This window comes from Haliotis cracherodii, unplaced genomic scaffold (assembly GCF_022045235.1).
Source record: "Haliotis cracherodii isolate W230 unplaced genomic scaffold, xgHalCrac1.p SCAF_1, whole genome shotgun sequence".
In the NCBI taxonomy this organism is placed as follows: domain Eukaryota; kingdom Metazoa; phylum Mollusca; class Gastropoda; order Lepetellida; family Haliotidae; genus Haliotis; species Haliotis cracherodii.
Genome location: NW_027266264.1, coordinates 23,246,612 through 23,272,558, shown reverse-complemented (window position 1 = coordinate 23,272,558; position 25,947 = coordinate 23,246,612). Strand labels below are relative to the sequence as shown.

The window sequence follows — 25,947 nt, the reverse complement described above, 5'->3', positions numbered from 1 at the left end:
AGTAGAGATTGTGTCCATCTTTATGTCACCCCTAGCATTTACACTCCTAAGGAGAATACCATCGAAGACATATTTGTGGTTTTTTTTGTTTTTTTTCTTAAAATAAAATTTTCTAAATCAAGGTGGTAAACAAATGGAGCAGAGTCATGTTAAAAAAGCTGACATCTGATTGGTTAAAGAACAAACACATCCTTCATTATAACTGGAAGGTCAAAGTTTGATCAGGGTTCACCTGAAAAGATTAGCTGACAATAGTTTATTTTTCTAAACTGATTCATTTAAGAATTGACCTTCACTTTGTGTGAGTTCATTGGAGTATGAACCTTCATAGAGTGAGGGCCAAACTGTATGAACGTCGGAGCTTGCCCTCACTCTTCTTCATAGATCGGTGAAGGAGTAAACAAGCGAGTCTCTCTCGGCAGTATGACTGTTTACATCTGGAAACTGATGTTTGTGTTACAGTGGACCTGTGTTATATCTGGCAGGGTGGTATGGTATGAATAGGGGTCTTGCTGTAACAGAATAGCAATGGCTGGAGTAAGGATAGCAATGGCAAGATGTAATTTGGGACCAGTCAATTAATACAGGGCGGTGGTTTTTTTCCAAGGTTTTTGTATTTAAAATGAACTGCTGATGCTTGACAAATTTTGGATGACCCTCCCCATGACCTTGTACATTATTTCATGACCTCCCCAAATCACAAATATACATCTATATATTTTTTTATAGAATGTTAATTTTTCGTAACCCTCCCAAATATGTGTATTTTTTTTATGAATCTGTCCTTGAGACTGTCATTTTGCGGTGCCACTCCCTTGATATTTAGGGGTTATTCCTCCCCTCTGACCCAACCACCCCCATAAATAAATGACCAGTCCCTTAGATGTTATTTAAGGGATTACCTGTCGGAAAATTGTAATGTATTACTGCTTCCATATGACACACAGGCCTTCCAAAAACTAAGATGTGTCCATAGACATATGCATGTTGAAATTGCACACCAAAAGATAAAATAGATGAATTATGCAACGAATTTGCACACAAAACTGCTTGCGAAAGCTGTTGGATGATGCAGTTAGAAAATAATGGAATGTCATCCTTTTCAGAGTGCTTGGTCTTTTTATTAATTTGTAACAGTTGAATTTACATGTACCACTGCTTGTAAGATTACTGTATTCAACGTAACAAGCGCCAAGGGCGCTTTCAAAATTAGAAAGAGGGGACTCTTATTAGAATATAATTTTGTTGAGAAAAAAAACAGAGTGGAGACATCGTAAATTTTGTGGTTTATGCTGACAGCCTGAAATAATACAAAAGAAAACCCCCTGAAGCCCCCATGCAGATTCTGGTTTAGAATAAGTGCCAAGTAGAGTGCCAAGTAGAGTGCCAAGAAGTGCCATCAGAGGCCACTTAATGGATTGGGTGTTCAGACTCAATAACTTGTTGATTTTGTGTCATCGTACCCCAATGACTTGGACCATTGCTCATAATATCAGTCACTGGATTGACTTGATTATTTACAGGCTGCCATCATGTAGCTGGAATACTGCTGAGTGCATCATTAACCATTAAACAAACAAGTATGATGTGTATGTAAGTGCTTGATGACTTTGCTTTATAGTTGTTTCTTGTTTTTCTCAATAATTTGTTGTTATACATGTTTTTGTCAGGGAGATTCAGGTGATGAGTTGCCATGTTCCTCCAGGAAGGAATTATAGCTGCTCACTTATTTCTGTCATGTTTATCTGCTGTATGGCATTCCAATATGGTACAATGCAGATGCATAGTGTTCCCTTGTTGTTGCGCTCTTCAATATAGCGCTAACACGGTTATAGCGCACGGTAAAGCATTGCTTCCAAAATTTACTAACATTTTTAATAAAGATTTCCAATGACATGATGTTTTCCCCCATCTCAGAAAACATTATCAGCTGATCACCGCGATCACGTAACACCGGAAATACCAGTCAACAAATCTGAACTCAAGGAGGAATTTTAATCCTATTATTATAATATCTGGTTATAAAAAAATTGTTCATTGTTTAGCTGGACTAATATTTTATTCAAAATTTCATTCAATAATTATCATAATGTATACAATAATTTTGGCGAAATTGTATGCAAAGTGGGCGGTATATTGACATCTCACCGTTATTTACAACAACCATGGTCAAATTACCGCTATAGACGCTTTGAAACAAACTCCTGGAGAAGCGGAAAGTCAGTGTTTTGATCTCCTGGTCACGTTACACCATTAAACAATGGTACGTGTTGTTACCCTGCTGTCTGAGTAGCGTATCCATCTTTAACATTTGTCTGTGGGCTGGCGATATAACATCGACATAAGCATGTTGCTATATATACGTGAAATAATCTTTAATGCAACATTGAAATCCATTTCACCTCACTTTTTATTCAGTTGTCATCAAGTCTAGTTATGTATGCTAATACCACTAGAACCATGTAAATGTTTTTAACCTTTGCAAACCTTAACTATGAATCCATAATTTGGCCCAAACTGAACAATATTTACATATTGTATTCATGTATATTCCTTGTGAGCACAAGATCCCAAGCAAGAGAGTAAATCTATGCAAGATGACATTCCACTACACCAGTATTGTTCTCATATACTACACACAAAAAGTTCAGATCACCTGATTCTTTAATATTACTATCAGGTGATCCTTAACCTGTTTTATGACCAGTTTATGTTCTTGTTGTATGGGTTAGTCTATTCTAAAACTTGGGGCACAGGTGGCCCAGTCGTCTTGCTTGCGATTTGCTTGCAGAGTTGCGTCCCTTGGGCACACCAGAAACCTATGATTTGGGTTTGAATCCCGGTTCGCCCGATTATGTTTCTAGGTTTGTCAGCACCATACCCCTGCTCGTGGGTTTCATCGAAGAGGTAAATGTCTTAGACCTGCATCACTTCAGGCTTTCCTCCCACATTAAGCTGACACGCTGTGATATAACTGCAATAGTGATAAAAACGGTGTTAAACCCAACTAACTCACTCACTCGCTATCCTAAAACTTGCAAAGGATAGAAAGTATCTATGGCTTTTGATTGAAAATATGCATTTTTCCTACATTTTGCTTGTATTTTTGTTACATTTTTAAAATTCCTTTTTTAATGAAATTAAACTCACAATATAGCTTATTTTGTCCTGCCTCGTGTCATATGGACCATGAAATCTGTGAAACAAGAATATAAACTGGTGTGATCTATAGTAGATATTAATACAGATATTGATATGGTTGTTACGGAACAGGGAGTTAATATGGACCAAATAGTGATTCACAATTTTTGCTGTTATTGACCGAAATTATTCTGTTGACAAAATAATGGAAATTTCTTGATCTTTGAATATCAGCATGATTCTATGCTAATGAAACTGGAAACAGAATATCTATCTCAAGCCTTATATATGTCAGAATGGGAACACACTGTTTGGTCCTGTGTACAAGTATGTTGATGGTTACGAGGTTGTGAGACTTATTGTCTGTTACAGTGTGGTTGTGAATTATGATTTTAATAAAGAACAAGATCTTTAAATGTGATTATCTCATCTGTTTGTTGCAGACTTTGTGCATCTTCCCGAGGCAAGAGAGTTAACTGACTTTAAAAGTCCAGTTTCCACCCTTGTCGAACTAGGCTGGAATTCCTGGGCTTGATCGTAGCGCCACCAGTGGCTATTACAAGTTATGTCCTTTCTTTGCCTCTCCTATTGACCAATCAGATTCAACCTCTCATATCAATTGCATTTGCTTCAAACAAAACGGTGGCGCCCAGTAAAGACGATCTGATTGATAATCAAGATCTATATTGTGATAAAACGTGTCTTACATCACGAAGTGCATCAAATCACATGAACACCTTGATTAAAAGCATGAAAGGTTTTAGAAAATATCTGTTGACAACGAGTTAGCGGTGCACATGATTTGCAAATCCTGCAGTCGACCGAAATCTGCATAACACTTTACGAACCGGATTTCGATTTCAATGCGCGATTTTGATTGGACTATGCATAGACTCGTTAGTCCAGCCAAAATGTAACTCCATAATACCAGCCTATTTCGGCAAGGGTTGGAAACTGGACTTTTATAGTCAGTTAACTCACTTGCCTCGGGAAGATGACTTCGTGGGGAAGCACTAAGTTTGTTTGATGGAAACATAAGTTGTAGCAGAATCATGAGGGGTATATGGGCTTTTATGCGTTCCTCATGAGGTTTTATGCCAAAAGCCGGAGGCGAGTGGTATAAAGCCTAACAAAGGACGCATAGACCTATAGACCAGAATCTTAGCCCCAAAAATATGTAGCCCCCCAAATAAGTCTGACCATACTATTCTGTATATGGTAACCTGGAACCACTGGGTTACCACACCACATCTGGAGAACCAGTAAAATTACCTTGGTAGTTTCTGCAATGGGTATCAGGTGGACATAATGGTGGATGGAATGTCTACCCACTTTTCTCAACATGGGGATTCTGAGGTAGAACTCATGTTTTGTCACCCAGGGGCAGACTAGATCCCCAGCACCTAATGCTAGTCTCAACATGGGGATTCTGAGGGAGAACTCATGTTTTGTCACCAGGGGCAGACTAGGTCCCCAGCACCTAATGCTAGTCTCAACAATGGGATTCCAGAGCAGACCCTAGCACCTAATGCTAGTCTCGACATGATTCCAGGGTAATTTAGATCCCCAGCACCCAATGCTAGTCTCAACATAAGGTTCCCAGGGCAGTCTTTGCTAGTCCATCGGGATTCCAGGGAAGTCCCCAGCACCTATGGATATTCTATGGCAGACTAAGTCCCCAGCACCTAATGCTAGTCTCAACATGGGAATTCCAGGGCAATTTAGATCTCCAGCACCCAATGCTAGTCTCAACATGAGGTTTCCAGGGTAGTCTATGCTAGTCCATGGGGATTCCTGGGCAGTCCCCAGCACCTATGAATATTCTATGGCAGACTAGGTTCTCACAAGAACTTTCCTTCGTAAGAGTCATGCAAGATAGGAATGTATTGCCTTGGTGAACATACCCCAACTCACTGTCCTGATGTTATCAATCACTGGTTTGTCTGGCCCCAATAACAGTCCACCATGTTATAGCTGTAATAGTTTGCTGTCTTTTGAGTCAAGGTCTCTTCTCTGTCTGCAGTATGACAAAACACCAGTGAACAAAAGATGAAGGTCGGGCAACTTTATTTACTTATCACAGTATTTGAGGCATGAACCTTTATTCACATACATCTTACATAATTGCAAGTATCACAGAGACAAAGATGAATGCATTGCACAGCAGAACAAGAAAAACAGGGTTAGAAACATATATATAGATACACTAAAGTCCATCTAGCCCTAAAACGAATGAACATCGGTCAATGAAGGATAACTCACAAGTACCAGTGACTGGAAATTCTCTACAAATAATGTACTAGCAAGCAAAGCTGGTGAGTATATAATTTGTAATGAATGTCTTGTTATGAGTGCGTTATCTGACTTAAATACATCCAAGTAACAAAATACTGCATAATCAGATTTAAAATACTGCCTGAAAATTATAACAAGTACAACAAACATATGCGGCATGGGCTTTTCATGTAGTGCATTCATTATACATGAGAATCTTTAACTTGATGCTTCGATATCTGTGCTGCATTTGATGTAGCCTGTATATTCATACCGCACATGATTAGGCTTAAAAAAATAAAAGAATTGGTTCTCGGGCAATGACTTTTGAAAATATAGTGCTTGCTTTTGCTTGTTCAAACTACAAAGTAGTATGTAACCATATAAACAGTTGTGTACCATCAACCTAGGGAAGGGCCTTCCTACATAGACAAGTTTACAAACTCCTATTGCCACGATGACCATAACGTGAGATGCACAGTAAAGGGAAGTAACTGTAACTTGTTGGGAAAATGGAAATATAAACAAAACGTGCGGGTGACTTTATGATGATGCGGGTGGTGCCTGAGAACCAAGACCATTATTTCTTTTAGCCTTAGAAACAATACAGGGGTTAACTTAAAATGTGCTTTGCAGAAAGTAGGTCCGTAAACTGTCCAATCGTTACTGATAATCTACAGTTTAAACAATAGGGTGACATAGGTTGTATTTTAAATGCAGAAAGATGGTATGAGGTCAGAAACATATGTATAGATACACTAAAGTCCAGTCCCTCCTTCATGGATGAACAGATCTACGTTGGTCAATGAAGAAGAATGATGGCAGGTGCTTGTAGGTGATCTAATCTACATCTGGGTGACAAATGATGAGTCCACAGAAAGATGTGAATCAGGATCCTTGCATCTTCAGCAATGAGAGTACTATAGTGTACCCTCCTCTTCAATGGTATTTTAAGTTACACCTGTATCATGGAGGGATTCAAACCCATGCCTTCTGGATCCTATCACAGCTAAAGTGGACCAGCTGGCCACTTGGGCCCCTTTGATATAAGAGTATTTAGGGTGAGTTCATTGGGTAGGGTGCTGATGTCATCATTTACAGATTATTTACAGTGAATGTTGATTTGGTTGCCGTAGCTTCAGCATCAAATGGTCTGTTCCACACAGAGAGGGTCCTTCACAATGCGCTGGTGGATCTCGATGAAGAGTGGGATGTACGTCACAAAGTCCATGAAGTCAAACATCCCCTTTCCCTCACGGTTGAACTTGCTCAGGACCTGTCACATTCCAAGAAATCGCTGTCAGAACTCAGAGATGTAAAATACATGGAACCCAACGTACCTATTGGCTGTAGTATTGTGAATATGTGTCACTAGTGAGTGAGTTTTACGCCGCTTTTAGTACTATCCCAGCTATATCACAGCAATATTTCATGGGGGACACCAGAAATGGGCTTCACACATTGTCCCCCTATTATGGGAATTGAACCTGGGTCTTCGGCGTGATGAGCGAACGCTTTAACCACCAGGCTACCCCACCTGGTCACTAGTAGGTAAACATTAACATCAATATGTACCTATAGACTATAGTATATAAAACATATTTCTGGTTGTTACATACCATTAGTGGCCATAACTCAGCCAGAATGTAATGACGTTTCAAATCATTTTGTCCCCATTATTTATACTGAAAAGAAATGGATATGAAGGCAGACAGCAACTTTTGTTTTATAGCTGTCTTTGTTGACGTGTAAACCATTGACTCTATAGGTGAGCTACAGCACATTGATACAGTAGTGGTAAGCTTACATAGCTGATGTGTTCTGGCCTCAGACCTCCAGCGGTCAGCTCCAGTGCCAGGGTGGAGGCAGGAGCTCCCCCAGCGGGAGTACCGATGTCATCATCCTTCAGCAGGCTGAACAACTCCTGCAATATTGCAGGCAGTTGGTGGTGAATGAGTGAGTGAGCGGTGTGGACGTTAGTGTTTAGAGCAACATCGCAAGCAGTTGGTGGTGAGTGAGTGGGTGAGTGAGTGAGTGAGTGAGCAGTGTGGACGTTAGTGTTTAGAGCAACATCGCAAGCAATTGGTGGTGAGTGAGTAAGTGAGCGGTGTGAACGTTACTGGGTGGGTGAGTGGGTGAGTGAGTGAGTGAGCGGTGTTGACGTTAGTGTTTAGAGCAACATCGCAAGCAATTGGTGGTGAGTGAGTAAGTGAGCGGTGTGAACGTTACTGGGTGGGTGAGTGGGTGAGTGAGTGAGTGAGCGGTGTTGACGTTAGTGTTTAGAGCAACATCGCAAGCAGTTGGTGGTGAGTGAGTGGGTGAGTGAGTGAGTGGGTGAGTGAGTGAGTGAGTGAGTGAGTGAGTGAGTGAGTGAGTGAGTGAGTGAGCGGTGTGGACGTCAGTGTTTAGAGCAACATCGCAAGCAGTTGGTGGTGAGTGAGTGAGCGGTGTGGACGTTAGTGTTTAGAGCAACATCACAAGCAGTTGGTGGTGAGTGAGTGGGTGAGTGAGTGAGTGAGCGGTGTGGATGTTACTGTTTAGAGCAACATCGCAAGCAGTTGGTGGTGAGTGAGTGAGTGAGTGAGTAAGTGAGTGAGCGGTGTGGACGTAGTGTTTAGAGCAACATCACAAGCAGTTGGTGGTGAGTGAGTGAGTGAGTGAGTGAGCGGTGTGGACGTTAGTGTTTAGAGCAACATCACAAGCAGTTGGTGGTGAGTGAGTGGGTGAGTGAGTGAGTGAGCGGTGTGGACGTTAGTGTTTAGAGCAACATCGCAAGCAGTTGGTGAGTGAGTGAGTGGGTGAGTGAGTGAATGAGTGAGTGAGCGGTGTGTGTCTAGAGCAACAGTACATCCATGTTGGATACTGCTTGCACTGATCTAATTTATGATCACTTCCAATTAACTAATGCTTAAGACAATTCATTAGCCCTGAAAACCTTTAGATTTGAAGATTGTTAACTAAACGATTTTAAATTGGATGGTTGGAGTTTAAGAAGGCCTCGTTCTGAATTCCAGATATTCCACATATTCATCTTTTCTTTCTGATCTGATCGTATGTCACATAAGGGGGAAAGTTGAATCAAGAGATGATGAAAAAATGATCTTGTTAAATGACAGCATCATGTACCAAGTGTTATATACGATGTATCCTAAAGACTCTATACATATACCGGTATTATGAGACCGCCTCCGTGGTCTAGCGGTAGAGCATCCACCCCGAGAGAGGAAGGTCCGGGTTTGATCCCCAGCCTTGCCATACCAAAAGACATTGAAATATGGTATTTGTTGATACCCTGTCTGGTGCTCAGCATTAAGGGGCTAAAACAAGGACTGGTTGACTTGGAGTCAGTATACTGTGACTGAGTGGGGTATCCATGTTAAACTGCGGCATGGTATCTCAGTGAGCACTCTAAATCGGCATCAGTCCGGACTAGTACAAGCAGCCATACACACATGCATGCACGTCACTATATGTGGGTAAGTGCATTAATCGTAGACTCAACGTTAAACCCCATTTCATCCCACCTCACCTTACATATATAGTATGTTGTGTCACTCAATCATGCAAAGAGTATGGCAAAATACACAAGCCACCTGGGCTACCATTTCATTTCCTTTCACAGATCTTTACACACTTCTACTAGCCTTGGACCACCATAATAGCAATATGACCAAGCCATGTTGAATTGGCTGTGGTTTTTGTTCCCTTGAAAGTCAGTTCAAGTGACTTGTTTCCACATGGAACTGATTATTCAATTGTTACGTTTGTAGGCCAATGCATTAGAGTTAATACCTTGCACTTTTCCATCTTGACGTCCAGGGCATTGTAGTCAAATTTGTTGAGCAGGTTCCTCAATACCGGACTGAAAGAGAGACAACAATATCCTGTAGTTGTTTGGACCTTTTGGTGGTGGGTGTTTGATTACTGAAATACAGTGGTCCCTCGCTACAATGCTACCAATGGGGTCCAAATAATTGGTGGGCGTTATAGATGATGAGCCGTTTAACTGAGGTGGAGGCGGGGGAGCGCGCCAATCTCACAATCTTCGCCTTGTCTCGCACATTGCAATGATACAAGTTGTTTACTGTTCAAAGTGTAAAAATATATATCCATTATGTTTTCGCCGTTTGTTATTATTTACAAGCATGACACTATCCCAGTCATATAATGGTTTACAGAAGAAGCCTAGCACGATTCATGTGTCTAGCACAATTCAGAAACTTCCACAAGGGTATGGTCTTGACAGACCAAGGCTATGAATCAGGGTGAATGGGCTTTGGAACCCATGAATAGTGGATTGTAGCAACTAGGGGACATAACTCTACATAGCTAAAGTCCTGGCAAGAGCACTGTGTAGTGCAAAACTGATTTGCACACACATAAAGATATTATCAATTGACAAAATATAGCTGAAGTATTTGTAAGGCCACTGGTGCAAAACTGGTTTGTACACACATAAAGATACTATCAAATGACAAAAGATGCAAGCAGAACTCACTCCATCTGTGTGACCTTCTCTGACAGCGCTGCTATCACCGAAAACAAGCGGAAATTTATCTTGGACCTCCCAGGCAAGTCCAGAATCTGAATACAATAATCAATGCAAGCAATTAGTCACACATCACCTTTGTCATCATATAATCTACAAAAAAAAATACATTTAATGCTGAAATATGAAATCATTGTTCTTTGCCCCAAACAACAAATTACACAAACCTCACAATGTCTTATTTCCTTTTTTATGATTCTATTCTTTAGCCAAATGTACTGGACAAACTTGTAGTTAGCAAGATGCCTAGTGCACAGATCTGATTTGTAGCTGATACACTGACTTTTCTTTAAACTATTATTTGAGCTTATACTTTGCAAACATCAAAGTAGATTCTTGTTGTGAATGATTTAATAGTGGTAGTTTATTTGCCATGGACCAAAGGACACTAAAAGATGGTACTTGTTGTTACCCTGTCTGGCATTCAGCATCAAGGGGATAAAACAAGGACTGAATTTCTTCCTTGGCCGAAATCCAAGTGCTACAAATTCTTGAAACATTTTTATTGTAACTAAGGTTTTTCCTAGACACATTGTTGAAACATTATGTGAGTGAGTGGGTGAGTTTAATGCTGCTTTATACAGTGATACCGTGGCATGTCAGCTGAAGTGATGCAGGTTTCAGATGTTTATACGGTTTGGGTAAAACCCATAGACACGTCAGTATGCTGATAACAAACGTTAAAATGTTTTGATGCCATGATCATAGGTTTCTGGCACGCCAAAGGGATGGAACCCTTCACAGTGAATCGTAGCACCTCAGACAGTTGGGCCACCCAAGCCCCTGAAGTGTATGAACTGTATGCAGCTGTATGAACCTACGAAGTAGAGGTACTTGAACTCCTGGTCTGTCAGCAGGTGGTTGTTGATCTGCTGCAGGGCCTCTTCCACCAGCTCCAGGTTCATCTCGTAGTCCTGGCAACACCCACATGGAACAGAGTCATGGAAGGTTGGTTGGTTGGTTTGTTGTTTAACACCGCAATCAGCAATATTCCAGCTATATGACGGCGGTCTGTAAATAATCGAGTCTGGACCAGACAATCCAGTGATTAATATCATGAGCATCGATCCACGCAATTGGGATCGATGACATGCATCAACCAAGTCAGTGAGTCTGACCACCCGATCCCGTTTGTCGCTTTTTACGACAAGCATAGTCACCTTTTATGGCAAGCATGGGTTGCTGAAGACCTATTCTACCCCAGAGTCTTTACGGGTTGAGTCATGGAAAGGGGAAAGACAGACAGAGGGGGTCAAGGAAGCTGTTGGAGTGGGGTTTTTATGTAAAAAGAAATTTCTCGTTTATTTTACATACACATACAAAGGTTCATCTTCATTTTACTTTAGTTTTATGACCAGGATACAGGCCTGGCTCAGACAAACCAGTAATCAGTTGAGTGAGTGACCACGGTTTTACACCCCTTTAATAGGATAAAACAGAAATCGATACATGTGTAAAGGATGTCCATTTTGGCAGGTTAAATTTTCAATGAATCGATGCATTAATGAATTAATACATCTGTGAATCAATACATCAATGAATTGATACATCAGTGAATCATTACATCAGTGAATCAGTGTATCAATACATCAGTGAATCGATATATCAGTGAATCGATACATCAGTGAATCGATACATTAAAGAATCAGTACATCAGGGAATCAATACATCAGGGAATCAATACATCAGTGAATCGTGACACCCCTACTACTAGCAGACACAGTTCTGTTAAGCTACAAAGAGACATGTTTGTGCAAAGCGGGCACCATACCATGTATCATGCAACAGGGCATGTCTGAATTTAGCCATGTGCATGATTCTGTTATAGGTGACAGCACATGTCTCAAACATCTCTCTCTGTTGACGGAATATTTGTAGGGGTATTGATTCAGTCAAATAATAAGTTCCGCACATATAGGATGGCATAGACATTTTTGTTTGTTGTTTAACGACGCACTCAGCAAAACTGCAGCTCTAAGATGGCAGTCTGTAGCCTCTTACGACAAGCATGGGTTGCTGAAGACGAATTTTAACCCAGATCTTCACGGGATGGCATAGACAAAACCCATACATATTTCGACTATGCCATTCATTCAAAGTCAGTGGTGTCTCATCATCTCTTCTGTGCCCACCAGTGATGAGTCAGATACACACAATAAAATGACACTTGTACGTCATCACCATGTCACTGAAGAGGTCCATATTCAGATTTTCATTCAGTGCATAAATAAAACAGAAAAAAAGATGAAAAATATACTTTCAGATTTTTAAACAGTTATGCATAATTTCGCTCTCGTCAAGTCATATGTATCATTAGAAAGATTCATGAAATACCCAACCTACCGGGTCTGGATGGAGCTTATTGTATAGCTGACTCTGCTGTCTACGGAATCCTGATGACCTCTGGTTGTCTGCCTGGCTGGTGAAGAACACTTCATTACTGAGGATGTCCAGGAGGAGCTTCTCACCTGGGGACACAGGTGAATGTGGATTTATTGCAGGAGGGGATGCAGAGTATCACTGGAGAGGATGTACACTTACAGGTGGAGAGAATGCAGAGTAATCACTGGAGGGGATGCAGAGTATAACTGGAGGGGATGCAGAGTATCCCTGGAGGGGATGCACACTTACAGGTGGAGAGTATGCAGAGTATCACCGGAGGGGATGCACACTTACAGGTGGAGAGAATGCAGAGTAATCACTGGCGGGATGCAGAGTATCACTGGAGGGGATGCACACTTACAGGTGGAGAGAATGCAGAGTATCACTGGAGGGGATGCAGAGTATCCCTGGAGGGGATGCACACTTATAGGTGGAGAGAATGCAGGGTATCACTGGAGGGATGCAGAGTATCCCTGAGGGGATGCACACTTATAGGTGGAGAGAATGCAGAGTAATCACTGGAGGGGATGCAGAGTATCACTGGAGGGGATGCAGAGTATCCCTGCGGGGATGCATACTTACAGGTTGAGAGAATGCAGAGTAATCACTGGAGGGGATGCAGAGTATCACTGGATGGGATGCAGGGAGATATACAGGACTGTCAGTAGTTTACCCTAGTTTACAATGTGACACAGAGGCACTGCCTACCTTCCAGCTGATGAAGGCGGTTGTGGACATCATGGATCTTCTCCCTGGTCCTCTCCCCCTCCAGGTTCAGCTGACGGACCTCCGGATCAGAACTCAACTGGACACAAAACACCACATTGCATCAACAGGTTTATGATCTTACAGCAGCAGGTGTATCATCCTACAGTAGCAGCAGGTTTGTTATCTTACAGTAGCAGGTATATCATCCTACAGTAGCAGCAGGTTTGTTATCTTACAGTAGCAGGTATATCATCCTACAGTAGCAGCAGGTTTATCATCTTACTGTAGCAGGTGTATCATCCTACAGTAGCAGCAGGTTTATCATCTTACAGTCAGATGTATCATCCTACAGTAGCAGCAGGTTTATCATCTTACAGCAACAGGTGTATTGTCCTACAGTAGCAGCAGGTTTATCATCCTACAGTAGCAGCCGATATATTATCCTACAGTAGCAGCAGGTTTATCATCCTACAGTAGCAGTAGATTTATTATCCTACAGTAGCAGCAGATTGATTATTCTACAGTAGCAGCGGGTTTATCATCCTACAGTAGCAGCAGGTTTATCATCTTACAGTAGCAGATGTATCATCCTACAGTAGCAGCAGGTTTATCATCTTACAGCAGCAGGTGTATTGTCCTACAGTAGCAGCAGGTTTATCATCCTACAGTAGCAGCAGGTTTATCATCCTACAGTAGCAGCAGGTTTACCATCCTACAGTAGCAGCATATTTATCATCCTACAGTAGCAGCCGATATATTATCCTACAGTAGCAGCAGGTTTATCATCCTACAGTAGCAGTAGATTTATTATCCTACAGTAGCAGCAGATTGATTATTCTACAGTAGCAGCGGGTTTATCATCCTACAGTAGCAGCAGATTTATCATCCTACAGTAGCAGCAGCTTTATCATCCTACAGTAGCAGCAGATTTATTATCCTACAGTAGCAGCAGGTTTATCATCCTACAGTAGCAGCAGGTTTATCATCCTACAGTAGCAGCAGCTTTATTATCCTACAGTAGCAGCAGATTTATTATCCTACAGTAGCAGCAGGTTTATCATCCTACAGTAGCAGCAGATTTATCATCCTACAGTAGCAGCAGGTTTATCATCCTACAGTAGCAGCGGGTTTATTATCCTACGGTAGCCGCAGGTTTACCATCCTACAGTAGAAGCAGATTTATAATCCTACAGTAGCAGCAGGTTTGTTATCCTACAGTAGCAGCAGGTTTATCATCCTACAGTAGCAGCAGGTTTACCATCCTACAGTAGCAGCAGATTTATAATCCTACAGTAGCAGCAGGTTTGTTATCCTACAGTGGCAGAAGCTTTATTATCCTACAGTAGCAGCAGGTTTATTATCCTACAGTTGCAGCAGGTTTATAATATTACAGTAGCAGCCGGATTAAACTCATACAGTAGCAACAGATTATTTTTAGCCTACAGATTCTATGTATTTGACCCTTGAATATAGTTCTGGGATATAATGACAAGATGTCCCTAACTTCTAAAGAAGTTGACATCCATAAATTCTCTTCCTTATGTAAATTTTCAGTTTGCCAGGTATTTGGCCATCCTGTCTTACACACCACACATAAGAGAACTTGCTAACTATTGTGATTTGTATTGGACCGCGCAGTTGGTGTATCATCCCAACCCTAGACTGTTTATGTGCATGTTTTGTAATGTTTCACTCAAAACTAACAACAGAGTATCGGTAACATTGTACATTTCCTACATCTATTTCTCCAATGAGTGCCTGTCAGAACATACAAGTAACAAGCAGCACGCACCATAGTGAGCTGGGCATCAGTCAGTCTCTCCACAATCACCTCATCTGGAATTGGTTCCCCTCGTCGCCGCGGTGTTACCATCTCCATCTCCTTGTCCTTTTTAGATTTCTAGAGGCAAGATGTGCAGTTCAGTTATAAGTTACCCCTTCAAATTGGTTTACAGGTCTGTCAGCGATCAAACTTAAATCACAATGAAATGATTATTATTCTTTGGGTGATCTTGTTATGGTATTGTTTATGGTGAAATATAAAAAAGAAATATAGAACAAAAAATTGTTTTAAAAGAAAAAAAAGGCAAAGAGTTACTTCCCTTCTATCATAGGAGTCCGTATCTTAAAATAGACGTCCTCATGCATATTCATGACCATCTCCACACGCGAGCCCGAAGGCTTCTATCTACATACTTTGAAGGTTCATTCTCTAACAGACTTAAAATGAGACTTTCCTCAAAATACTAATTTTATTTGTCCTGGGAAATTTTTGTTAATTGTATCTGTTAATCAATTCACTATAACATAAGTTGATGACTTACAACAGCCTTCAAAATTTGACTTATTAAAGACCAGCCCAGGGGACTAGTGGAAACAATATTTCACTGGTCCTGCTTGAACGAGACAAAACTGTTTGCTGTGTATATCTTTTTCCAGCTATTTCAGTGGCAAAAATGACGCAATTAGAACTGGTTCCGACCTATAGCCCTAGAATGCTACCAGTCTATATGCTCCAGTGGGTTGTAGTCTGGAGCTCAGGTGATGGAGAGAAGTGAGTGAGTGAGTTTTACGCCGCTTTTAGCAATATTCCAGCAATATCAAGGTGGGGGACACCAGAAATGGGCTTCACACATTGTACCTATGTCGGAAATCGAACCCAGGTCATCGACCTGACGAGCGAAGTTGCCACAGTTGCTGACCATGTTGCCGCCTCCACCGAAACCACTCCAACCCATCTGTCCAGAGCCGAATCCTCCTCCTCATTGGACTTTCAATTATCTTCAGCTCAATTAAGTAGTCTCGAGCTAGAGGACTATCATAAATTTTGAAGGCTTTTATGTCAGTGTCATCATTATTTTAGTGGGGGCACGGGTGGCCCAGTCGTCTAAGGCGCCGGGATTTGCTGTGCTGAGCTGCGTCCCTTGGGCACGCCAGAAACCTATGATTGTGGGTTCGAATCCTGGTTCGCCCCGATTATGTTTCTAGGTTTGTCAGCACCATACCCGTGTTCGTGGGTTTCACCGAAATGGTAAACCTCTGAGACCTGCATCACTTCGGGCTTTCCTCCCACATTAAGCTGACACGCCGTGATATAACTGGAATACTGTTAAAAGCGGCGTTAAACCTAACTCACTCACTCACTCATTATTTTAGTGGGTCAGCTGGTAATGCCTACCTTCCCTTTCTTCCCCTTCTTCTTGTCTGGGGGTACGTAATCGTGGGCACACACGTCTGGGAGCAGGGTCCTGGTGCTCTCCGCCAGTGTCGACACTCTCCGCACTGCACAAGCATGGATCAACAGATTCTGTGATGTAAGACTGACATAGGGTACAGTACTGGGGCTTGATTACTGATTTTACATGGCTGAAGTTGGGTTCTGTAAATTTCAAACAGCCTTTTCCAGCAAACAATTTTTTTAACATGGTTTCAGGAATAACAAAATGTAAATTTACAAACTAGCACTAGCAGTTCACATTCCTGTCATAATTTAGGCATGGAATAATATAATCCTGAAAAAGTCCCTGTTTATCTAAAATACTTTCAGGCATGAAACAACAGCATTCTTACAGGTTTTTGGAAACCTTTTAGGGGGCAAACCTCATTGCAATCTCTTTAATAAAAAATAGTTTATATAATATAGACACATCAGGAAGATAGAGCAAGTAAATGTTGATTTACTCCACAATTAGCAATATATAAACTAGTCGCAGAGAGCAGGACTAATGAACCAAGCTTTAGGGAACAATGACGCAGCAGGAAGTGATCACAAGGTGTCACTTTCATATTGCAAAGGCATAATATTCCATGCTGTAGTTGTGGTTACACTGACTGTCTAATTGAGTGAGCTGAGTCTCCAGTCCCCTGGCCTTCTCCTGCAGAGTCTCCAGGGTGTACACAATCTTCTCGCGGTACTCCTCGGGGGCGTTCTGTCCCTGCACAATGTACAACACACAACTTCATACCAAAAATATCCTCAACCCTCCAACATAGCAAAAAAGTGGTCAACTTTTTTTTGCCTTCCTTTTTTTGAAAATATATGTCTTTAACATGTAAAAACAATTAGTGGCACTTTATGCTTTGTCTATGATACTCTAATACAATCTAGTTAACTTTAGGTTTGGTACAGACAAATTTGGATCATAATCAGGACCAAGTCTGAACCAGAAAAACCAGTGATTGATTAGAAGCAACAATCAATGCCACCAGGGTACAGTGGCACGCAATTTACCAAATCACAGAGCCTGACCTGACCCAATCCATTTTGTCATCTCTTACAACAAGCTTAGGTTGATGGGGACCTATTCTAACCTCAAATCCCCATGGGGCCCAGATAGCTGAGGAACATAACACTGCACACAAGTCACAAGCTGTCCACTGGCCGATAACCACTGACCTACTATCATCGACCAATTTGTAGGCCTTTAACCACAGACAAACCAAAATCAATCAGAGTGAATCTGAGATTCTTTAAGATAAGCAGATCCTGGCAGTTAAGGGCCATAACTCTTGACTACAAGTCCTGTTTTCCCCTGACAGGAAAGTATCACTAAACTCACAATGCTGCTTGTGATGCCCTGTCCATGGTTGATGAGCAGCATGTCCCGTGCCAGCTTCAGTTCATGTTCAGACAAACCCTCCTCCTCCGTCTTCTTTGAAGACTTCTTGCCCTTGGCCTTGACCTTTTCCTTGTCCTTGACCCCCTCTGTGACCTCTCTTTCCACTGGTTCACTTGCTGCTTGCAGGAGCTCATACCTTGGTGTCTGGTCGGTTACCATGTTCTCAAAGATGACCTCATAGAATGGCAGGCGGTTGGGACTGGTGAGAAACATAGGGATATACTTTAAAAGATGAAAGACCAGATTCCTATGTTTTGTGGAACAACAAATTCCATAATATGAGATGCTTTACATCGCCCTGAGCAAATATATCAGATGTTCAACCAGACAGAAACAAACTCTGCAGGAAGAATTTCTCATAAAGATGATGCAGCACATATCCTGCCATGTACCCGTCTGTGTAAGAAACTGAAACACCCTCAGAGCAGTGATGAGGGTGGTGTACTTGGCAAGGAATCAAATATACTTTGCAGTCAATAATCAGTCCAATACAAATTGAGTGTTTTTACAGATCATAGGAGACATTTATTGGTATGATATTGCACACAATTTTACGGGCTTTTTTTCTCTTTTGAGTGGCCATGGTTCTTGATCGCAAGACCAGTCCTGATGAGGAGTATGAAAGAGGGAAATATATGCTTCATGAAGTGTTAGTTATAAACATACTTGATAATGCAGTATTTGGCAAGGAAGTCAAGTGGATCACTGATTTCCTGAAGTGCACCAGCCGACATTGGGGCTTCAGCGGGCCGTGACTTTTTACGATAGTGCATCTTGGGCCTGAAAGACAGAGTGAGTCACATTTTGATAACAGTTTAGGCTATACACATGTACAACGTCATTTGCTGTATTTATAGCTAGAAATCAAAATATATTTTACCCTATTACACAAAGATTGCGTGCCCAGAAACTCCATCTTCTGGAATAAAGATATCATTTGGTCCTGATGAACTAGAATTTGTTCGCATAGGTCAGTGTTTGAAATAATTTTAAAACCCAACAAGACAGTCGGGCAGGTGGCCCATAAGTGTTGCCTGCCCATCTTCAAAGTTACCTGACTGCATTTGGACTATAAATATCCAAACATATAGAGTTGAAATACAAGTTGAAAAAATGTAAACAATTACCTGAGTTACAATAAAACTGAATATGTAAGTAATTTTTAAAATTATCTGCCAGATAGGTAGGAAGTTTCACGCAGCCCGACAAAAAAGTTACGACCCACGGGCAGGTGGTCAGGCAGTTATTTCGGACACTGATCCAGGTGTCTGAATTGTCAGGCTATATGTTTTGTTCTGCAGCTGAAGGCTTTAGACATGGGACAAGATACACGCGGACATTTCAAAGGTAAAGGATTGTTGAATGGGAAAAATGAATATGGTTGCTTTTATGTTGTGTAGCACTCACAGTCTTCTGACTTTCGGGGCAGCTTTCCTTTTCTTCTGGGGAGTCTTCATCTCAGGGGGTCCCTCGACAAAGAACCTCTGAGCCTTAGACTTCTTTCCCTCCTGCAAGAGCAAATATGAGATAGCGAGTGAGAACTGAGGTGTCACCATGATCGGCTTATGCTAAAGTCCAAGTTTTTCACCTTGGTGAAACAGCAATGGACACACCAAGGATCATAATCAGGCAAATGCAGGATGTGATCCACAATCAGCAGATCCTGTATCAGCGGATCAAAGTACATGTCATGTGACATCACAGTGACAAACCGCAAAGATCCTTGCCCCATGTTTTTCTTGTTTCAAAATAATAAGTAAGGTTTTGGCAAAAATGCTTGCATCTAGGAAAAGTTATTTGTGAAAAGCGGTCTGTGGTTGGAGGAACAAATAAGGTAAGAAAGATGGAGCATATCTTGGAGAGAATGTTGCCATGGAAAACAGATGGGAAAAATCTGGATGAAGCAGGAAATAGAGGATAAACTGGTGTATATGGTGGTATCTACAGCATGGAGGCCATGTGTTACCCTTCCTAATGAGTATAGACCTGTGAAGATCCGGGTAGAGAATAGGCCTTCAGCAACCCATGCTTGCTGTAAGAGGCGACTATGCTTGTTGTAAGAGGCGAATAACAGGATTGGGTGGTCAGGCACCCTGACTTGGTTGATGCATGTTATCGTATCTCATTTGCATTGATAATGCTCATGTCAATCACTGGATTGTCTGGTCCAGACATGATTATTTACAGACTGCTATCATTTAGCTGGAATATTGCTGAGTGCGGCATTAAACAACAAACAAACGTAATGAGTATAATAGTGTTGCTAGGACAGGAATTTCACCTTCTGCTCCTGTCTATACTGGGGGAGATCCGGCATGCTGGTGGTGGGGACGTACTCCTCCTGAGGGGGTGGGGTCAATGTCCTCTCTCTGCTGGGGGGTATAGGGCTCCAATCATCCACAGATTTGGTCTCCTCGGGCTCCGGAGTCACCTCAGGAGTCACCTCAGGGGAAGACTGAAAGTTTATCATTCGTCATTAGAAGTCCAGAAATATACATTACACAAAGATTCTACATGGACCAGAATCCAATTATCACATCTGAGATTAAAGTACCCTAAATTATCTGAAAAGTATAAAATCCTGACATCAGCATACTTTATGGAGGACATTTTTTGAAGTACAGAACAAGCTAGGGCATGAAGCATCCTAAATATATCTTGAAGTATTGAAATTACAAGAATTGTACATATTAAGGTGCTTTGCAGTTCTTTATAGACCAAAACCAAACTTAAAAACGTCCTTACAATGATTTCTTTCTCAGAAACCCTTAGTACCAGTTTATACAGATGACTGTACAGTAGAACATGGATATAACAAGCTACAAGGGACCAGAGAAATCAGTTGGTTGATAACGTAGTTTATTATACATGTAGTTCTTGTTACATGTTTTCACTCGAAACATCCACCAACTTGCACCCGAGAAATAAAACAAAACACTCAGGTTGTTACTTAGCGATAACTCTATTAAGCAAAACATTCAACTCACATGTCACAACATTGATAGATGCATTGAGTTAACGATGTTGATTGCGATAATCTGGAAGACTATAAAGTTAAACAAGCAATTTTTACAAGTATTATAGCCTATTGCACATGCATGACATGAAGGTTTCACAATGAATACACTTTCATTACTCCCGCCTCATTTCACAGGGGAATTTAGTTCCCCCAGAACATTATTAACAAGGCCCAATTTATTGCTCACATATACAGGTATAGAAGATAATATATTCTCAGTCTGCTCTACACGTCACTAAATAGTGGTACCGTATTCAATGTAATAAGCGCCCCGCACTAATAAGCGCCCACGGCGACATTTGTTAATATATTGGCTTGTGATCAATCCAAATTAGCACCCCTTCCAATTGATCAATGTACACAAGACTTATTTATTCGTGTATAATACGCACTCGTGTGTTATATGCACCCTTAATTATGGGCAATTAAATTCTGGAACATATATCTGTCGTGTATAATACGCACAGACTTTTCATTTGTATTATTTCAGGCTGTCAGCTTAAACATCGAAAGTTACAATCTTTCAACTCTGTTTTCATCTCACTAAAATTATATTCTAATAAGAGACCCCTGTTTCTAATTCTGAGAGTGCCCTGAGCGCTTATTACGTAGAATATGGTATTTTGGATTGCGGGGATCAATATCAGTTTGCTGTATACCTTAATTTGCAATAAATTGTTTGTTATACAAATATATTATATATGATAATATATAGGAGTGAAATCTGGGATTTCGTAACAGTTCGTTCCATCCATTTGTTCGTTCTGTCCATTTTCGCTCTATCCATGTTCTACTGTGTGTTAGAAGTTAAAGGTGTGTGCAACTTTTACTCTGATATGAGTGTTAGATAGGTTAGGCTGCGAAAGTGCTTCGTCCCTTCTTACAGTCATTGGTTTCCGGCATGTTTTGTTATTTACAGCAATACTCACCTTCCGCCTTGTGAACTGTATCGGTGATCGTTCTTTCTTGACAATAGCAGATCTCTGCTTCTTGGGGCTCTCGGGACTGAGGGACTGGCGTGGACTTTCTGTAGTGCTGGCCTCCTTACCGGAGTCTGTAACATAAAGTGTCAGCAGTCAGGGGAGGTAATCCTCGTGATCAGCACATGGGCATAGACACAGTCAGCAGTCAGGGGAGATAATCCTTGTGATCAGCACATGGGCATAGACACAGTCAGCAGTCAGGGGAGGTAATCCTAGTGATCAGCACATGGACATAGACACAGTCAGCAGTCAGGGGAGGTAATCCTAGTGATCAGCACATGGGCATAGACACAGTCAGCAGTCAGGGGAGGTAATCCTAGTGATCAGCACATGGACATAGACACAGTCAGCAGTCAGGGGAGGTAATCCTAGTGAACCGCACATGGGCACACAGAACAGTTTTTCCAAGGAAAATTTTTCCATGATACATTTTAACTATTAATATTTGCTCCGGATGGAATTAATTTCATGCGAAACTGATCATCCATGATATCATCACAGGCTATACACGGGTGTACTCAAGGTATATGCTGGTCATTGGCAGAAATTCTGTCAGTTTTAAAATTCTAAACTTAGGGGCGAAAGAAATTATACCTCTCAGTTGATTTCATGTTTGATTTTCAATTGAAAATATCTTAAGTTAGCGATATCATAGAAAATAAATTACCTGCATTAGCACTTGGTTGGTACTCAAAGAATACTTCGCCATGTTTATTTTTTCATTTTTTTTTTTCATAATACACAACTGCTCATGGGTATCTTAGAATCATATCTTTGAAAATAAAAGAAATTGCTTTTTTCGGTACAAATGTACATTTCAAAATATGGTAGGGGGTTATGAGGTTGCAAAGTCATTCTCCACCAATGTCATTGAACAAATTTATTTTTACACAAAATTACAAAGCCTTTCTACAAACTGTTTCAATGAGTGATGGTTAAATAGACTCAATTTTAGCAACAGTTTTTTTCAATTTTCAATTACTTAAAAAACAAACTTGCTATCCTTTCTTTTGCAGTTTATAAATCTCACCATAAGAATATGTCATGTCTCAGAGTATATTTTTAAACAATACTCGAGATTATTCCTTAGGGTTTGTTCTCACTTTGCCAGCAGGCAGGGGGATTAAAACTAACGGTCCTGTTAATTCAAAGGTATAGTCCGTTTCATTCTTGATTGGTGAGCGGAACTCAGTGTGAGTGGTATCATCGAGCCAAGCCTTGTAAATTACCAGAACCATATTCGACGCTCTCAAAATTAGAAACAGGGGGCTGAGTTGAAAGATTGTAAATTTCATAGTTTATGCTGACAGCCTGAAATGATACAAAAGATAAGTACCGGTATGTGTGTATCATACACGACAGATATATATTCCATAATTAAGGGTGCATATAACACACGAGTGCGTGTTAAAAATGAATTATTAAGTCTCGTGCACATTGATCAATTGGAAGGGGTGCTAATTGGGTTTGTTCACTAGTCAAAATATTCGCAAATATCGCGTGGGGGCTTATTAGAGGGAGGTGCTTTTTACGTTGAATACGGTAAGTGAACTCCTTTTCCCCAGTGTCATGGCAAATGGCAAATATATACCTCAACGTTAGATTTATTCCTAAATTTAATGGTGTAATTCATATGATAAGTCAAGTTTAATTAATTATGTTTCATGAAATTTTTGTTCATATTTCATTTTGTGAAACAAATAAGAGTGTGCTCATTAAGTTTTCATTTTCACTTTATACCTTATTTATTTATATATTTCTATGTGATTTATGTCTTGACAGTTACACTCACTTTGCCGGGAGGCTGGGTTCAGTCTAGTCTGGGTCAAAATATAGTCTTAATCCCCATTGTTCTGGGATTTAACTGGGTCTGGTAACTTATGGTTCTGATAATACCGGCCAGCAAAGTGAGAACCCCCACTTCGTGAGAGAGTGAGTGGACATTTTTTTTGTGATGCAGTCCAATGTATACCATATGAGAGTTCTCAGACATGGGTCTATATACCTTTTTTCATTTCAATGAATAGAACTAAAAATCAACATACAGATGACTTTACTGCACTGCAAAAAGTGTTTTCCAAACTGAGGTTCTGTAGTAATTACATTTAATCAAATATTTAGGCCCAAAAATAAACTGCACACCGTAAAAAATAAGGACCAAAAATATACATTGGACCTTCATACAAAATGCCAGTCTTACGTAGTGGGTCAAACCCGAAAGTCACAGGTTCATTATCGCGTAAGGCAACTGCATCAACAACAGCTGGCTGCAAAATAGATCGGTCAACAGACGCAATGCAGATTTCAAGATTTTGTTTTGTTTGTTTGTTGTTTAACGCAGCACTCAGCAATATTATAGCTATATGACGGACGGCGGTCTGTAAATAATCAAGTCTGGACCATGCAATTGGGATGCGATGACATGCATCAATCAAGTCAGTGAGCCTGACCACCCGATCCCATAAGTCGCCTCTTACAACAAGCATAGTTGCCTTTTACAGCAAGCATGTGTTGCTGAACACCTATTTACCCCAGATCTTCACGGGTCCCTATTTAAAGGCCTCTCCGATAAAAAAATATTTATATAAAGACCTCTCCGATAAAAAAATATTTATATATAATATATCACAAAACACCTCGTGTCTTGTGATGTTCATCTGTAGTCAATCTTGGCATGGCGCCGTAGTCAGTGGAGTCAGGTGAAGCAGGTGGAAATGTGAATTTTTTGAACGTCCAAGTGTCGGCTTTACACAGTTGGGGCTGGTATATATATATACAATCAAAGACCTATAGTCTTCCTTGTTTTCTAAATGTGCTTGAATCTTTCAAAAGTAAAAAAAACAAAACTTTGCTTTTAATTTTTGAAATCAAGACATATTTCTAGAAAAATATAACATATAAACATTCATCAAACATTAATTATTATGTGAAAATCATGCATACTTAAAATCACCATAATTTAAACGTATCTAATTATTTGTGACAATTTCAGCAAGAGAAAATCTATACTATAGACTATTGACTCACCATATTGTTGATCTTGTCCTAGATTCGGTAACTCCAAATCAGTTTCTGTAACATAGGGATGTTGTATCTGGGCTTGACAATTGCTCAGGTGAATTAAATATTAAACATGCACATAATTTGGTACAGGTAAAAACTACAGGTAAATTATACATGACTTACACATGAATGTCAACATTTAATTGCCTTGACTTACCTCTGCCGTCAAGAGAGTTTTCAACATCTGAGCTACTCAGTGAGATTATCTTGAGAGCTCGTTCTCGAGCCTGCTCCATTGTGGCAAAATCCTTTGATTTTATGTCCTATTTCAAATAGTAACATGTTACCAACTTTGAGAATCCATTCAGAATTTGTCAGTAATACAACAGATACCTCCCTGTCCTTCAACCTCAAGGAACAATCTTAATGTAAAAACATCCTTCAAGATCATCCACACTTCAACTTCCACTGCGTTGAGTCAGTATAGCAATATTACAGCTCTGACAGTGCATGGCTGAGACATTTAATTCAGCTCTCTAGAACTCTCCTATCCATGAGTTTAATATCCTCCAATCCCTTGTTATTATAACCTATCAGGTTTCAACAAATGATACACAAAAAACTCCTCATATTCACGAGAGCAAGAAAGTTATTGAGTTATCTTTCCCACTCCAAATGTTGCTAAATCACATCAGACGGAGATGACGAGTTCAGTAGATCTCTAACTCTTAACAAGGATCAAGATGATGATCTGAGAAGTAGAGTTGGTATCACTTAGCCGAGTTGTTGCTAAATCACATCAGATGGAGATGACGAGTTCAGTAGATCTCTAACTCTTAACAAGGATCAAGATGATGATCTGAGAAGTAGAGTTGGCATCACTTAGCCGAGTTGTTGCTAAATCACATCAGATGGAGATGACGAGTTCAGTAGATCTCTAACTCTTAACAAGGATCAAGATGATGATCTGAGGAGGAGAGTTGGCATCAATTAGCAGAGTAACTGCCTCCCAGGTCCCAGGATCGGTTTATGAAGACAGAATATCCACTCCACTGGATGAGTGAGCCTAGGTATCCATCTTGACAGGAACTGTGACAACGTGTAAATGGGTCTTGTTAATTTGTTCAAAAACCATTCCAGATAAGAACAGAGCCAATTCCAGGATACATAACTCAAGAATTCCAGGATACATAACTCAAGCGATGAACCTGTGTGTGAACATCACAGGCAGAAGCCAAGAGTCAGATCGGACCTGTCAACAGCTCATTT

The 25,947-nt window shown here is 40.6% G+C and overlaps 1 protein-coding gene across 3 annotated transcripts in view; it reads right to left on the bottom strand.

Moving 5' to 3' along the window:
• Positions 1–5,202: 5,202 nt before the first annotated feature.
• The window catches only part of LOC139474606 (uncharacterized), a 76,893-nt gene continuing 56,148 nt past the window's right edge, over positions 5,203–25,947 (bottom strand). For all 3 annotated transcript variants that reach the window (XM_071257683.1, XM_071257692.1, XM_071257701.1), the window contains exons 14-29: positions 24,703–24,747; positions 21,622–21,746; positions 19,955–20,128; positions 19,081–19,181; positions 18,340–18,453; positions 17,614–17,872; positions 16,887–16,989; positions 16,233–16,336; positions 14,847–14,954; positions 13,055–13,151; positions 12,308–12,432; positions 10,786–10,878; positions 9,914–9,999; positions 9,208–9,277; positions 7,223–7,339; positions 5,203–6,691 (exon numbers count right to left, since the gene is read on the bottom strand). In XM_071257683.1, the coding sequence (XP_071113784.1) occupies positions 6,560–6,691; positions 7,223–7,339; positions 9,208–9,277; positions 9,914–9,999; positions 10,786–10,878; positions 12,308–12,432; positions 13,055–13,151; positions 14,847–14,954; positions 16,233–16,336; positions 16,887–16,989; positions 17,614–17,872; positions 18,340–18,453; positions 19,081–19,181; positions 19,955–20,128; positions 21,622–21,746; positions 24,703–24,747 (1,853 nt within the window). In that variant the 3' untranslated portion in view covers positions 5,203–6,559. The remainder of the gene's footprint in view (positions 6,692–7,222; positions 7,340–9,207; positions 9,278–9,913; positions 10,000–10,785; positions 10,879–12,307; positions 12,433–13,054; positions 13,152–14,846; positions 14,955–16,232; positions 16,337–16,886; positions 16,990–17,613; positions 17,873–18,339; positions 18,454–19,080; positions 19,182–19,954; positions 20,129–21,621; positions 21,747–24,702; positions 24,748–25,947) is intronic.